The sequence below is a fragment of the Cupressus sempervirens genome, chromosome 7, assembly GCF_028749045.1.
Source record: "Cupressus sempervirens isolate cs-2001-9-10 chromosome 7, ASM2874904v1, whole genome shotgun sequence".
NCBI lineage: Eukaryota > Viridiplantae > Streptophyta > Pinopsida > Cupressales > Cupressaceae > Cupressus > Cupressus sempervirens.
The window spans coordinates 283,361,756-283,377,572 of NC_143124.1; the positions used below are offsets into that span (position 1 = coordinate 283,361,756).

The window sequence follows — 15,817 nt, forward strand, 5'->3', positions numbered from 1 at the left end:
ATGGGTATGACTTCGTCTTCTCAAAACAAAAACTTCTCATACATCAACCCACGTATCACTGTATCTAGTCCATATTCTACTCCAAGAAGACCTGCTAGGAGTTGTTTTGTTGATAGTGTTTTGACCTCCAGTAATTCATCATTAGCCGAAAGTTTAAGCCTCTCAAGATATGGGAACCGAAATTCAAAAATTGAAATGTTGCGGGCACAATTGGATTTGATATTCAATCAGATTCTTCTAATCTAAAACGTAAGTGATGTCAGCCAAATGACGGGTCTGTTGCAACTCCTAATGAAGCACGAAATGATTAGAGTCAAACAACTTCCACAGAAATCTCATTTCTATTTATAGTGCTGAGCAGAACTGTTGGTAATATATTGAATGAGGTGACCTGAGGTTGCTTAATAAACTGCATTTTTATTGATTCTTTGAAAATGTTTTTAGCCTGGACTTTGTAGAGAGAAATTTGCAGTTCTATGACACGATATAGAAGCTATTAGCGAGGCAAGAAACCTCCTGGCACATGGTGGATTATCAAGTACTCTGTTCGATACATTTTCATTGTTATTGCCAATAGCTCTCATGTACATCTCTGACTTCTCATGGAAGAATTTTGAACAAGTTAATAACTGTCTTATAGAGGTTAACAAAAACGTGTTTTTAATGGCTATCATTAACCTATTGGGAGGTTAGGAAAAACACATTTTTGGGGGTTATCATTAACCTTTTGAGAGGTTAAGAAAAACGTATTTTTGAACATTATCATTAACCTATTGGGAGGTTAGGAAAAACACGTTTTGGGTAGCTATCATTAACCTCTAATAACTTGAGGCTCAGAAGTCAGATTTTAAAAATTTCAAATGCTGTGTGGAGCTGGGAACGAGCCGGGGACATGAAGATTTGGAAACTCGCAAAAACTCAGAGATAGAATGGTCAATTTAAAGCTTAAAGTCGGGCAAGTTTAAAAAATTAACCAAGGCTTATAAAATTGAAAGAATTTTATAACAGGGCAACAAAGTTAAATCATTATATTAGTTTGTGTATCCCACTACAAACCAGGGTTGAAGTGACCATATATGAAAATAAGATTCCTACATGCTGCGTGAGCATCCGGTCATCTATGGATTCCGTTGCTCTTTTGCCAGATATGATATTTAACAGCGTCACTCCAAAGCTGTAAATATCTGACTGCACAGTCGCGCGACCGATGTTAAAATACTGAGGATCAAGGTAACCCCTGTATGCCCAAACAAGGAAAGAAAAATGCATTAGCGATCATGAAAATCTTGCTATAGACCCATAGAACTTACCAACTGCATAAATTATTCATTATCAGTCTAGTGAAGGGTTAAAAGACAAGACAATCTTACGGTGTTCCAGCCACAGTCTTATATGTAGTGGTATCAGACCCAGATGCCTTCTCTAGGAACTTCTCATAAGTTGTAGAGGGCTCATTGTTGGCATATTGGAAGCAATCTGGTTCCACTATTTTAGCAAAAGCAAAATCACATATCTTGGCGTTAAAATTTTTATCTACAAGAATGTTATTACGTTTAATGTCCCTGTGCATTATGCAGACTAGTGCACCCTCATGAAGATATGCGAGTCCCCTTATTATGTCCAATATAATCCTTAGTCTGGTTGGCCAGTCAACAATCATCCCAATTTCGTCTGCATATCATGGTTACAACTATATTCAGGGTCTGCATTCGAACCGCAAAGGAAAAATTATGGACAAGGTAAAAAAACTGTGTTAATCACTCACCAAAAATGACTTGTGACAGGTTCCGATGGACATAATCGTAGACTAACTGCATCGTACCGTCTTCAAAGCAATATCCCACCAACTCAATGATGTTTCGATGGTGTAGCTTGTTTAGAATCCTCAACTCGTTTATCCAATTATTTTCTACTTGACGACTTTCTTCGCTCAACACCTTTATTGCCACTCGTTTTCCATCAGACAGAATTCCCTTTGAAAGAGAAGAGGAAATCATATTTAACAATTAAGAACTAATCATAGCTACTTGTAGACTATAATTGACAGTTTGATTTCACAGGTAACTTACATCATACACACTCCCATAACCACCTTTGGCTATTTGATTCGTATACCCTTTTGTTGCACTCCATAATTCTTGGCGTTTGAACTCAATAGGAGATAATTGTAACTCTTTTAGCAACTTCTTTATGTGTATATGAGGGGAAGAGTAAAGGGTTGGTGAAGAGGAAAAGTGAAGGGCAGGGGAAGGAGACTTTGGGAGCCCAAATATGGATGGAATCCTCTTTTTAAGAAATCCACCCCGGCCGAGAGGGCTACGCAGTGGTGTTTCCTCATTTAGCCCATTTTGATTAACTAGTGTAGCGACGGTCAGAACTTGCATCTGAAGCATCAGATCAGCTTTCATAGAATCTACTTTCCCCCGAACATACACACTCTCGTCGCGGATCTTCTTACTTAAAAGGAACCTTTGGAGTTTTCAGACAAATATCATTCAAATATATGAAAATATTAATATATTTGTATTTATTTATATGAAGAATCTCCCATTAGCTAAATCAACGAAACAGAGCTATGCTCTGTACCTTCATCAAAGAACATATTGCAACAAACTACATTCTTGGATAATTTATTCGATGTAATAAAAGAACAACACAGAATCGCTCCAGAAACTATCAATTTAGCAGCTTCGCTCATGTCTTCTGAAATCTCCGTGTTCAAATCAGCATAAATATCTTTCATCTGTTTCGAGTATTTTCCGAGCTTAAGCATAGCTTTAAGGAGGTCGATACATTCTCTGTCATTTGCAGAGATGTTGTCGAATCTTTCGAAAACATTGGCTATCGCCAAAAGACACACAGCAACCCAATGCGCATTCCCCAATCCTTTCAGCACATCTACGGCCACTGAATGTGCCTCGGTAGAAAGTTGGGACTTTGAGAATCTCTACATCAAACAGCCAAAAGAAACCCTCGTTGAAAACGTTTGAAATGAAACAATCAATGTACAATACTTCTTATTCTAGACAGACAATTTAGTCAAGATGAGAGTTACCTGATCTGTGAACATTTTTGCACCCTCTGAAATACCTTCAAATAATTTGGAAAAATCTGAAGCAACGGGCTGCACCAGATCCCTTAGCTCTGTTCCATTGTCGATTATTTTGGAGCCCATGCCCTGTAAATTACATCCGGATAGAATTAAAAGGCATTACAAACAGAAAGGCCATAAAGTAAAAGAAGAAAGGTGAAGAAAATGTTGTATACCTGGTTAATGATAGATGACAGAGCATTATCGATGAAACGTATAAGAACATCGAGAGACAAGCTAGAGAGGCCAGTCATAGTAGAAGTTTTGCGATTAACGGTATGTGAATTGCGACCGCTTGTTTTTGAAGAATTGCTCATCTGATGCTATTCATGGGCTCCCTCAATCAGGTTGAGAATTCAAAAGCAGGGAGAAAATTATTAAATCAAAGAATGTATAACTCACATTATTATAGATTCACGATCAAACTAATTAACATCTTATAAAAGATGTCTCGAAGAAAAAATTTCCACTACCATTAAAAAGTAAGCATCATAACCTTTGGAAAGAAGTAGTCTCCCATTGATAGTCGACTGGTCCTGAAAAAGTAGCTTCTTCGTAGCCACGCAGAAATGCGAGTAGATTGCGACTTTTGCATCTTCGCGGAGCTTTACCGACACCAGGAATAATTCCACGCGCAAGTCCCCAATAATTCCCATTGGTCCTTTCATATTATTTGCCTTCATTGAGTTGACTTCGTTGTTTTTCTAATATAAGACAATAATTTCAAAATAGATATGGGATTTATTATCCAATGTATCATTTTTTAATAGTAAAATTATGAATAATGAATTTAATTTTGACATATTTCTGAAAGTTTTAGAATATGACTTTTATAAGGTATTTTAAGTATCTACCAATTTAGAGAATGATACTAATAATTATAATAATATGTCAAAAGAAAAAATAGTGAGTGTATTGCAAAATATAAAGTCTAATATTGTTTGTATGCTATCTCAAGATTCATACTTCATACAATATGACAAGTTGATAAATGTGTATATCTATGCATAAAAACTTATTTATACATAGATATATGTGCACATATACATCCATAAATGTGTTTGTTTGTGTGTGTGACATGTCTTGTTGTATAAAATATTAACTTAAAAGGTTGAAGTTGTGATATTAAGCTTTACATATAACAAAAGTCACCACCTTGATGAATTATTTGGTTTATTAATGTAATAATAATTAGCTTCATTCATATAACTTGGTAGTTCAGGATTTTATGCTTGAAAGGGTTTATAAAAGACATATTATAGAATTTTGAAAAGTAATTTAATAATAAAATCATTATTTGTTTGTGTATCCCTTAAAACTTTTTCTTTGAAGAAACAACTCATATACTAGAGTTCTGATTGCTCTTGTCTGATATACTTTCAAACTTTGTCTTCACTTCTTCTCTCTCACATACACAATTATAGGGTTTGAATCCTCCTTAAATAGATGTTTTGTGAAGGTTCTAGATCTTGAACAATGGTTTATAATCCACCATCTTTTGTCATTTCTATCTATTTCCTTGATTGGTTGAATTAAACACCTTGGGATCATTACCTTATGAGATGATGTGTGATCATCTTCTAAGATGGCTCTACAAATAGTAAATATCATATAAAAGTTGGCCAAAAAGGTTTAGATATATGTTTGTATCATTACAAACTTAAATGTCAAAATTGAACTGCTCAACACTTGAATGCTCTAACGCTCAGTCATGTAGACTTCATGTTGTGACTCAACTTCTATATACCCTCTTTCTCAGCAATTAATAACTTTCAATGTTCTCAATTGTAACTATATTATTTGGCACGTACATGTGCTCGGTCTCTACTGAATACTCAACAATCACTATCCTACTCAGTATAAGCTTTATATGCTTGACATTTACTAGATAACTTGGTCACAGTGATGACCATTTAATCTTGCCTAGTAAATGACTAAGTGTTTGGACACTAATCAACAACATAGGCTTAGAGATCAACTATCTCCCCCTTTGACATTAATGGAAAAACGACTTTGTCATGAATAAAATAATCATTTCTTTCAAAATGAGTACTCCCCACAAGAACATAGTTTAAACATGTAAAATTCGAGATCTGAGCTTTGATCTATTTAGTGCTTCTCCTTGTGTCTTATTCCTGTATATCCCCCTTTTTATCCTTTCATACTCTTACCCCCTTATTTTTGTCACTAATGGTGGTGCAGTGCACCCATGTCTATCTCTGAATTTTTGTTTTGTGTTTTTAATAAATTCATAGATCTTGGAAGATCATCCTATTTTGATTTTGGATTCATTTTTTTGGTCAAGAATCTCTTAGGAAATCTTGTAAGCCTAGAGATGCCTTAGTCCATTAGGTTCACATTTTTATCTTTAACTTGCTTTAGGTGTATTTTCTTGTCTTCATAAGGCCTTAGGTTGGGAATTCATTTAATCCTGGTCATTTTAATCATATTTTGATAATTCGATAGGTCAACATCCATTCAAAAGTCCAAAAATTGCAAAAAAAAAAAAACAAAAAACAAGTTGCAAAAATATTTGAAAAAAGATGTAAAAGTTGCTCAAAAGGTGCAAGATAGAAATCCAAGTCATTAGATTTTTTGAATTGATTTGACTTCACATTTGAAGTCTTTTTAAGTTGTTACTTTGAGCCCAAGTCGTAAGAGGTTCATATGTATGATCTTGATGCAAGATGAAGAGTTTTTCCGAGTATTCTTGAGTTGTACGATCGGGTCTGGTGTGATTCTTACAAACCAATTTCATGTTTTGAAGATCCTTTTTGTTATTGTGATATTTCAATTGATTTGAGAGAGTTTAGTTTTGGTTTCAATTATTTTTAAGAATGTTCTTTAGAAGTAGTCCAAGAAGAGGCTTGGAAGAGCTCATTCCACAAATGAAGTCCTAACTTGCATTGGAATTGGTTGAATTCTCTAAGATTCTGGAAAATGCAAGTTAGGATGGTATGCTTATTGATTCCTAAACCTTGGGAAGTGGCTTGAAGGACATACCATGTTTCCATCAAGCCCTAGGCTAAATAGCTTAGTGTATTCAACTATAATTGAGAGAAAAAGGAGTAGAAACTGATGAGTTGGATTGATGGAAGTAGTTTAGTGGTGGATTTGAATTATTTGAGGTTAGTGGAGGAGGTCTAGGGCCCTACACTAGTTTCTAAAAATGAACGAGCTAAAATATACACCCCAATTAGTACATGTTGGTTTTTGAGAGAAATTGGACATACATTCAAAATAAATTATAGTTCAAAGGATTGAAATAATATGAATTTGAAATAAATTATATGGTTATATAGCTAACATAGAGATCTATAATACTGTGTAACTTGATTTTATTGATTCTCAACCATAGGAAAACTTGAAGGAGAGCACAACAGAAAAAACAACCATTTTTTGTATGCTTGCTACAAAACACATCTTAGACTAGTTTAGAGCCTCCAAACCTTTGGGTTGGATCCCCAGGGAAAATCCAAGCCTTAGACTTGTTGGTATCCAAGCTATAGTGTGTGCACACTATTTAAACCTTTTTTTAAAATTGAAGACTTAAATAGTGCGTACACACTATAGTGTGCACCTGCTATAGTGCATATGTACTATTTAAGCCTTCAATTTTAATAGAAAGGATGGATAACGAGAGAGGGAAGGAGAGAGGTAGAGAGGTAGAGAGGGTATAGAGTGAGAGAAAGTAGAGTTTGGGGAGAGAGTAGGTTATATGATGTAGAGAATGAAGGAGGGAGGGAGGGAGAGAGTGCATACGTACTATTTAAGCCTTCAATTTTAATAGAGAGGATGGATAAGGAGAGAGGGAATGAGTTTGGTAGAGAGGGAGAGAGGGTAAAGAGTGAGAGAAAGTAGAGTTTTGGGAGAGATTAGGCGATATGATGTAGAGAGCGAAGGAGGGAGGGAGGGAGGGAGGGAGGGGGAGAGAGAGAGAGAGAGAGAGAGAGAGAGAGAGAGAGAGAGAGAGAGAGAGAGAGAGAGAGAGAGAGAGAGAGAGATGGATGGGAGTTCAAAGTGTACATGGGATAGGATGCATAGAGGGACATAGAGTAGGGGATGAGTGAGTGAGTGAGAGAGAGAGAGAGAGAGAGAGAGAGAGAGAGAGAGAGAGAGAGAGAGAGAGAGGAATGTAGAGGGAAGGAGGGAGGGAGCAAGGGAGGGAGAGAGGGAGAGATAGAGAGACAAAGAGAGAGTAGGCCAATGTGATTTCAAAGAGTAGGTGGGATACGATGTGAGGGACATAGAGTAGGGGATGGGAGAGGGAGGGTGTGTGTGTGTGTGTGTGTGAGAGAGAGAGAGAGAGATGGGAGTTCAAAGCGTACGTGGGATATGATTCATAAAAAGTGAGAGGGACATATAGTAGGGGATGGGAGAGGGAGAGATAGAGAGGAATGGTGGTTCAAACAGTACATGGAATAGGATTCATAGAAAGAGAGAGGGACATAGAGTAGGGGATGGGAGTGGGATAGGGGGAGAGAGAGGGGGGGGGGGGGGGAGTAGAGGATAGGGGATTGACGGGTACATGGGATATGATGCGTGGAAAGAGAGGGAGGGACACATAGTAGGGGATGTGAGAGGGTTGGAGAGAGAGAGAGAGAGAGGTGAGAGTGAGAGGAATTGTGGATCAAAGTGTACATGGAATAAGATACGTGTGTGTATATATATATATATATATATAGAGAGAGAGAGAGAGAGAGATTGAGAGGGAGTAGAGGATGGGGGTTCAAAGAGTACATGGGATAGGATTCATAAAAAGAGAAAAAAGGACAAAGATTAGGGGTGGGGAGGGAGAGAAAGAGAGAGAGAGAGAGAGAGAGAGAGAGAGAGAGAGAGAGAGAGAGAGAGAGAGAGAGAGAGAGAGAGAGAGAGTAGGGGGATGAGGGAAAGAGTACAAGATATGATGCAAAGAAAGAGAAAGAGAATGGGGTAGGGGCAGAGAGAGAGAGAGAGAGAGAGAGGCAGGGGGGACGGACGGACGGACGGACGGAGGGAGAGAGAGAGAGAGAGAGAGAGAGAGGGGGGGGGAGGGAAAGAGTACAAGATAGGATGCAAAGAGAGAGAGAGAGAGAGAGAGAGAGAGAGAGGATGGGGTAGGGAGAGAGGGAGGGAGAAATAGAGAGAGAGGGTGGAGGGAGAGAGGGGGGGAGAGAGTAGGGGTTTCTATTGTTGTATGTGATTTCCAATAGTGCATATGCGCTATTGAGAATTCCATTTCTCCATAGTGCATATGCACTTTAGGGCACACATGCTATTGAGAAATCTATTTTCCATAGCACGTATATGCTATAGCACACATGTGATACATGGCCTGGGCTCAACAAGCCTATGCGCAGGCCATAGCTCATGTGCATTATTGCGTGTATGTGCTATAGTGTGTGCACACGATTAGAAATTTTGAAGAAAAAAAAGTGTCATCTTTTTGGCACCACACACTCAGTGCACTTGCCCTACTACAAGAGTGGAATTTAGAACATAGGTTTTGGAACCTTTAGTAACTCCCAAAAGGGTATCTAAATCTACCCTTAGATTTGTTAGATACCACCCTAAGAGGAATTTGAGTCCATAAAACCAGAGGAGGAGACCTACAAGGGATTCTTGGATAGTCAATTTTTTATAATGTATGGTAGTTGGAGTGGTGAAACCAAAAGTTGATTCTTAGTTATTATAACATAAATAATGTGTCCCAATAGAAACTTGGGAATGGTAAAGAAACTGGTGAAGAGTTCCAACATTTGGCTTAGAATAAGGCTAGTGTTTGTAAAGAACAAAGGTACAAAATCTCTATAGGAAGAGTATTTACCTTAGAGGAGTTAAAATGAGACCATATCACCTAGGATAGGTTGTAAACATAATATCCAAAAGGAGTAAAGAACTAGGAAGGGTACAAGTGGAGCTTGTGGGTTAGGAAGAAGAAAGTGCTTACACTATATACTTCTTGTTGATCACATCTACATTAGGTGGTATCAGAGCTTAGAAACATTCTCAAGAGCAACAAGGGAAAAGCAAGTTGATAAGGCTAGTGGAGGGATTTCTTTGAGGATAATAGATATAGAGTTAGCCAATATTTTGAGGGAGCAGGTAACTAAGAAAAATAAGATGGAAGGAGAGATAGAAAAGTTGAAGATTTCTCAGACAAGTAAAACTACCAGTGATGATTTAGAGTTAGAACAAGAAGAAGAAGTAGAAGGGATTGATGGTGAAAAGCCAGGTGTACTAGGGGATAAAAATCTCTTAGAATATTTGGAGAGAATGGATAGGGGAGATACCAAACCTACCTATGTTCATAGGTAAGGTGAACCATAAGGAATGTATGGATTGGGTGGAAGCCCTAGAAAATTACTTTGAGTGTGAAGATATACCTATCTCACATAGGATCAATATTGCCAAGTCAAAAATGAAAGGACAAACACTACATTGGTGGAAATTCCTACATAGGGAAAGAGTGGAGAAAGAGAAAGAACCCATAACCACATGGAAGAAGATGTTGAGAGAAATAAAGAAAAAAATTGTTCCTAAGGATTATGAAGTGACACTACATAAGAAATTGTAAAATTTGAAGTAAAGAGATCTTGATGTGTGATCTTATACAAAAGAATTTCACAAAATCACAATGAAGACAAAGAACCCCGAAGGTGTGAAACAAAAATTTGCTAGGTATGAATGGAATCAAGTACAATATTCAAGATGAGTTAAGTTTATTTATTCCATAGTCTATATGTAAGTGTAACCAGATGGCAATAAAGATTGAAGAGAAGCAAAAGAGGAGATGAGAGAAAAATAGTAGGGAAAGAGGAAATGGTTTTAGAGGTAGATGAAGGTTTCAAGGAAGAGGATCATCTCCAAGTCCACAAGGGGAATCCATTCATCAAGAGCATGAAAGAGAGAAGAATCATAGAGGCAATTTTAGAGGGGGTAGAGGCAGCAGTAGAGGAAGGTTAGGAGGTAGAAACACCTCTATGCTAACTAGGAAGTGTTTATCTTGCAACCAGGTTCATCACCAATCTTTTAGATTCCCAAAAAAGGCCAATACAAGTCTCAATACACTAAGAGAAGAGAGGATAATCCAACTAACCCAAGATTAGGATTGGCAAAGCATGACTTCTTATCACACAACTACATACAAGCCTATGGACCCTAAATAAGGAGAGTGCATAATGTTCAATAGGACACTCTCGAAGGTGCCAACTCCTAAGGAACCCTCAGAAAGGAAGAGTCTATTTAGAACTCATTGCAAGGTACTTGGTAAGATTTGCAAACTTATTGTTGATCCTAGTTCTACAAAGAATTTAGTTTCTAATTTAATGATAGATAGGATTTATTTGAATAACATACCCCATCCAAGCCCTTATAAAGCAACTTGGCTTAATAAACATCAAAAAACTTTAGTAGATGAGCAATGTTGGGTGGAATTTCAAGTAGGAGAGTATAGAGATAAGTTCTTGTGTGAAGTTGTGAATATGGATGAATGTCATCTTCTCCTAGGAAGACCATAACAATATGATGTTGATACTCAACATGGGGGTAAGAATTGTTATAAACAATAGTCCACCAAGATAATTGAAGGGGAGGGGGGGGGGGGGGGCGGGAACTAGCTATCCAATAATTAAAACATTCATCAACCTTAAATAATCTTATCCATTCCACCAAAGTAAGCATCAACTATAACAAGATGCATGTAAACAAATACACTAGATATGTTTACTAGGGAAACCCTTGATCAGAGAAAAATCCCTAGTGGGAATGATGGCCACAAGATGATGTACTAATATAAATATTCCTTGTTAGAGGATGGACCCTATTAGGAGTCTATTACAACATTTAGTACATATGAGTCCCTATTAGGATACTTTGAATCCTCATTAGAAGATTCCAACCCTATTAGGAGTTATGATAACCATATTTGGAATTGTAGAAGATAGAAGGACTCACTATCCAAACAACTTTAGGGGAAAGACCATTGAACTCATTGTCCAACTTATCTCTCAACTATTCCTTGTAGAATAATTGTATGTAGTGAATTTTAAATTCTTTCCTCTATCCTATCAACTAGACCAATCATTGCCAGACCTTCTAGACTAGGTCACGAAGCTCAGATCCAAGTATCAAACTTTGGATCACACAATAAAATGTTGGTAATAAACTTTCCTTCACTTCTGCTCTACTCTACTTATCTTTGCATTCTACTCTTTGTTCTACTTACAATCATTTTCATTTCTCCATAAATGATAAAGGAAAATGTCCTTCCTCTGTACTAAATTCATAAAAAAAAATTCTAAGTCATTTGTTACACCTTCTTAATTAATTATTATAGGAGCACATTAAGAACATGTTACACTTACTAATAAAATTAATCTTTCACCTTACAACTTGAATAATTTCTCATACATGTAATACTATGATGAGTGAGCCTAGCCACATCATCACCAACATGTCTTCTTTACATATTTAACTTCAGCTTCTTAGAATAGAAACTTTGCTAAGAGATATAACAATTTTACCATAACATGCCTCTGTAAACTCTATCTCAAAATAGTCTTCACTGAAACATGCATAACTTCTTCCAAACTTAATATCTTATGCTTCCAAGGTTGGCTACATATACTAGACACATGGTATAATCTCCCTTTAATCTTGCTACTAAAAGTACTCAACAATCTATCTGTACCAACTTGATCTTTATTGCTATTCTTTTGTGAGATACCATAGAAAATTGCTATGTTGACATCAATGCCAATCACAGTCATGAATGTAACATATCATCATGATAATGATCTAATCATGTTTTTAAAATACTCCCCCATATAAATATCATCAACATTCATTCTTCCAAGCATCTTCTCCTTTGGCATTGATGGCAACATAGATGAAAAACATCTAGTTCCAAGAATACCAACTGCAAAAGACTGTTAACCTTTCTTTTCAAATCCTCTTCATCAACCATTCTCCCATTGATATACCTCAATGTGCTTTACATAAAAATGTCTTTCCATGTTGTACTTTCTCTTGTTTTACTTCTTCTAAACATGTTGTACTTCTATTTCATGCTATTTATTTTTTCATGATATACTCCTCCCCTATTGACATCAGTGTCAAAGGTATTCAGCAACCATCAAACTTTGCAACAACTATTTCTGACTAGCTCAAGTTTCTGAAGACACTATTCAAAAACAACATCCAACAAGAGTCCTAGATGACTCTGTCCATCGCAAATACTCCCCCATACAAGAAGCATCAACATTCAGTCTAGACAAATAATAATTCTTTGTTACACTGGACTAATGCACTCTTGCATCATCTACTCTAATGTAGGAAGGGGCATAACCCCTAGCATACCTCACAAATCCTCAAAATTCTCTTTGGGAAGAGGGTTAGTGAAAATATATGTAATCTTCTCTTTGGTGTTTACATATTCTAATTAATTTCATTTTCTACAACTTTCTCTCCTAACATGTGATACTTAATAGAAATGTGCTTGGTCTTAGAATGCAACACTAGATTCTTATGCATATTTACTATGCTTGTGTTGTCACACTATATGACAATAGGTTCACTAAATTCTATCCTTATATCCTTCAATATCTACTTCATCCAAACAACTTGATTACAGTTGTTTGCTACTACAATATATTTTGCTTCTGCTATACTTTGTGAGATACAGTCTTGCTTCTCGCTTAGCCAAGAAACTAATCTTCCTCCAAGAAAGAAGGCTCCACCACTAGTGCTCTTTTTGTCATCTATATTGCCTGCCCAATCAGCATTAGTATAATCATATAGAGTGAAATCATTAGATCTATCATCCCACAATCCAAACTTAGGTGTTCCTTTTAGGTATCTAAATATATTTTTGGCTTCTACATAATGTGCTTCTCTTGGATTAGCTTGGAATCTTGCAATAATTCCAACTACATTTGTTATATCCATCCTTGTGTGAGTCAAATATTGCAATCCTCTAATCATAGATCAGTACTTCTTATGCTCAATAACAGGTGTCTCATCCTTTGTAGATACCTTGTGTCCAGTTATGATATGTGTTCCAATGGGTTTACATGCTTCCAAACCAAACCTTTTCAGTAAATCTTTCAAATACTTATTTTTAGAAATAAAGATTCCTTCTTTGTCCTGCATGATCTGTAATCCTAGATAATATTTCATTTCTTTCATTTCCTCCAAATATGATATCATCAAGACATATTACCAAAACCATTAATCCATTATCAATTTATTTCCAATATAGATTACTATATGCCATACCTTTGCTATATCCAAGCTTTGTCAAATGCTTGTCCAACCTTTTATACCAAGTTTTGGGTGCTTGTTTCAAGCCATACAATTCTTTCTTCAATCTGCATATTATGTCCTTGTCATCTATTAAAGGAAAATCTTCAGGTTGTTCTATGTATACCTTTTCTTCAAGTTCTCCATTTAGAAATGCTAAGTTGACATCCATCTGATATTCTTTGAATTTCTTATATGTTTCATATGCTAAGAATAACCTTAGTACTTCTATTCTTACCATAGGAGCATAGGTTTCATCATAGTCTATTCCTTCTTGCTATGAGTAACCTTTACATACCAATATTTAATTTTTCCTTACAACTTCTACTTGTTCATTCATCTTGTTCCTAAATACCCATTTTTTTCCTATCACAGTCTTGTCTAGTGGTCTGGGGACCAATTCTCATGTATCATTCTTTACTATCTAATCTAATTCCTCTTCCATAGCTTGCTTCCAATAATCATGTTTACATGCTTCATCTACATTCTTAGGTTCAACTTGAGATCTCAAACATAGTTCTTCATTGATTTTGCTTCTTGTCATCACACCTTTATCTCTGCTTCCAATGATCTGTTCGAGTGGATGATTCTTTGTGATATTCTTACCTAAAGTAGGAGTTGTTATCTCAAGTCTTAGCTCTGTTGAAGGTTCCAAGATTTTTTCTTGCCTTATCTCTCCTTTATTCTGCAAATCATTGTTAGTCTCAAAGAATACTTCATCATTTCATGGTTTAGTAACATCATCATCATCATCATCATCTGAATTGTAATCAACTACTCTTTCTTGTATCCTAAATTTCTTATCAACTCTTATATTTGCACTCTCAAAAATAGTTACCAAAGCTATCTCTTCTACTAATTCAAGCTCATTATCTTTATCACAATCATTCAAGAATCTTTCCATAATTTCTTTAAATTCTTCATCTTCATCAGAAAGTGAATTCTTTGTAGTTTTCCTTATTCTCTTAGGACATCTAGATTAAAAATGACCAAACACTTTACATGTCCAACAAACAAAAATTTTCATACCTTTTGGCTCTCTTTTCATGAGAAGATCAATACCTTTCATCATTTCTTCTTTAGATTTAGATCTATCTTTTCTTTTGCTTCTATTCTTTTGTACACAACAAAATGATTCAAGATCTAGAAACTCAATTCTCTATTCTTTAAACAAATATGATAACTCGCCAAGAATCTCCATCATCTAAGTGTCAAAATTTCCTCTATTTGAATTAGGACTATCTTTCTGAAATAACTCACCAAAGATCTCCCAAAGTTGTTAAGCTTTATCTTCAAGGACCTAATGCTCTAATACCAATTGTTAGAAATAATAGTCCACTAAGATAAGTGAGGGGGGGTGGGGGGTGAATCAGTTATCCAATAATGAAGACATTTGTCAACATTAAACAATCTTCTCTATTCAACCAAAGTAAACAACAACCATAACAAGATGCACATAGAAAATTACACTAGCTATGTTAACTGGGGAAACCCTTGATCAAAGGGAAAACCTCGATGGGAATGATGCCCACAAGATGATGTACTAATATAAATATTCCTTGTTAGAGGATGGACCATATTAGGAGTCTATTATAACATTTAGTACATATGAGTCCCTATTAGGAGACTTTGAATCCTTCTTACAAGATTCCAACCCTATTAGGTGTTGTGCCAACCCTGTTAGCAGTTGTAGAAGACAAAAGGATCCACTATATAAATAACTTCAGGGGCAAGACCACTAAACTTACTATCCAACTAATCTCTCAACTATTCCTTTCAAAATAATTGTATGTATTATACTTTAACTTCTTTCCTCTATCCTATCAACTAGATCAATTACTATTAGACCTTGTAGACCAAGTCACGAACCTTGGATCCAAGTATCAAACTTTGGATCACACAATAAAACCTTAGCAATACATTTTCCTTCACTTCTGCTCTGCTCTTCTTATCTTTGCATTTTGCTCATTTTGCTACTTATAAATGTATGCACCCTAAAATGATCACCTAGACTATGGGCCCCCATTATTCAATTAAAAAATTTATCAAATTTCTTGAATCAATGGTTTGCAATATTTTATTAAATCAATTGAAATCAATTTCTTTGATCAAATTCGATTATTTGTTTTTCTAAGGTTGATCATTTTATCCTAAGTCTTATTTTATTAAAAGAAAATCTCCCTTTTAATTAAATAAAATAAGTCACCATTTAATTAAAAGAAAACCTCTCTTTTAGTTAAATTCATCCACATTTAATTAATTAAGAGAAAAATCCCTCTTTTAATTTAATTAAATATTTCCTATTTAATTAAAATAATTTGCTCCTTTTTAATTAAATAAAAATTGAACCCACTTGAAAAAAGAAATAAATTAAATAAAAATTAAATACATATTTTATTTATTTTCTCTACACTTAAATGCACATATCTCTAAGTGGGAGTCCTC

General features: G+C 35.7%; 1 protein-coding gene across 1 annotated transcript; it reads right to left on the bottom strand.

Moving 5' to 3' along the window:
- Positions 1–2,502: 2,502 nt before the first annotated feature.
- On the bottom strand, positions 2,503–3,553 carry LOC149546536 (uncharacterized). Its single transcript, XM_089794616.1, has 3 exons — positions 3,268–3,553; positions 3,056–3,178; positions 2,503–2,947 (listed from the first exon to the last, which is right to left on the bottom strand). Exons 1-3 carry the CDS (start codon positions 3,406–3,408, stop codon positions 2,555–2,557), a joined length of 657 nt encoding a protein of 218 aa, XP_089650742.1. The 5' UTR covers positions 3,409–3,553; the 3' UTR covers positions 2,503–2,554.
- Between the last annotated feature and the right edge of the window lie 12,264 nt (positions 3,554–15,817).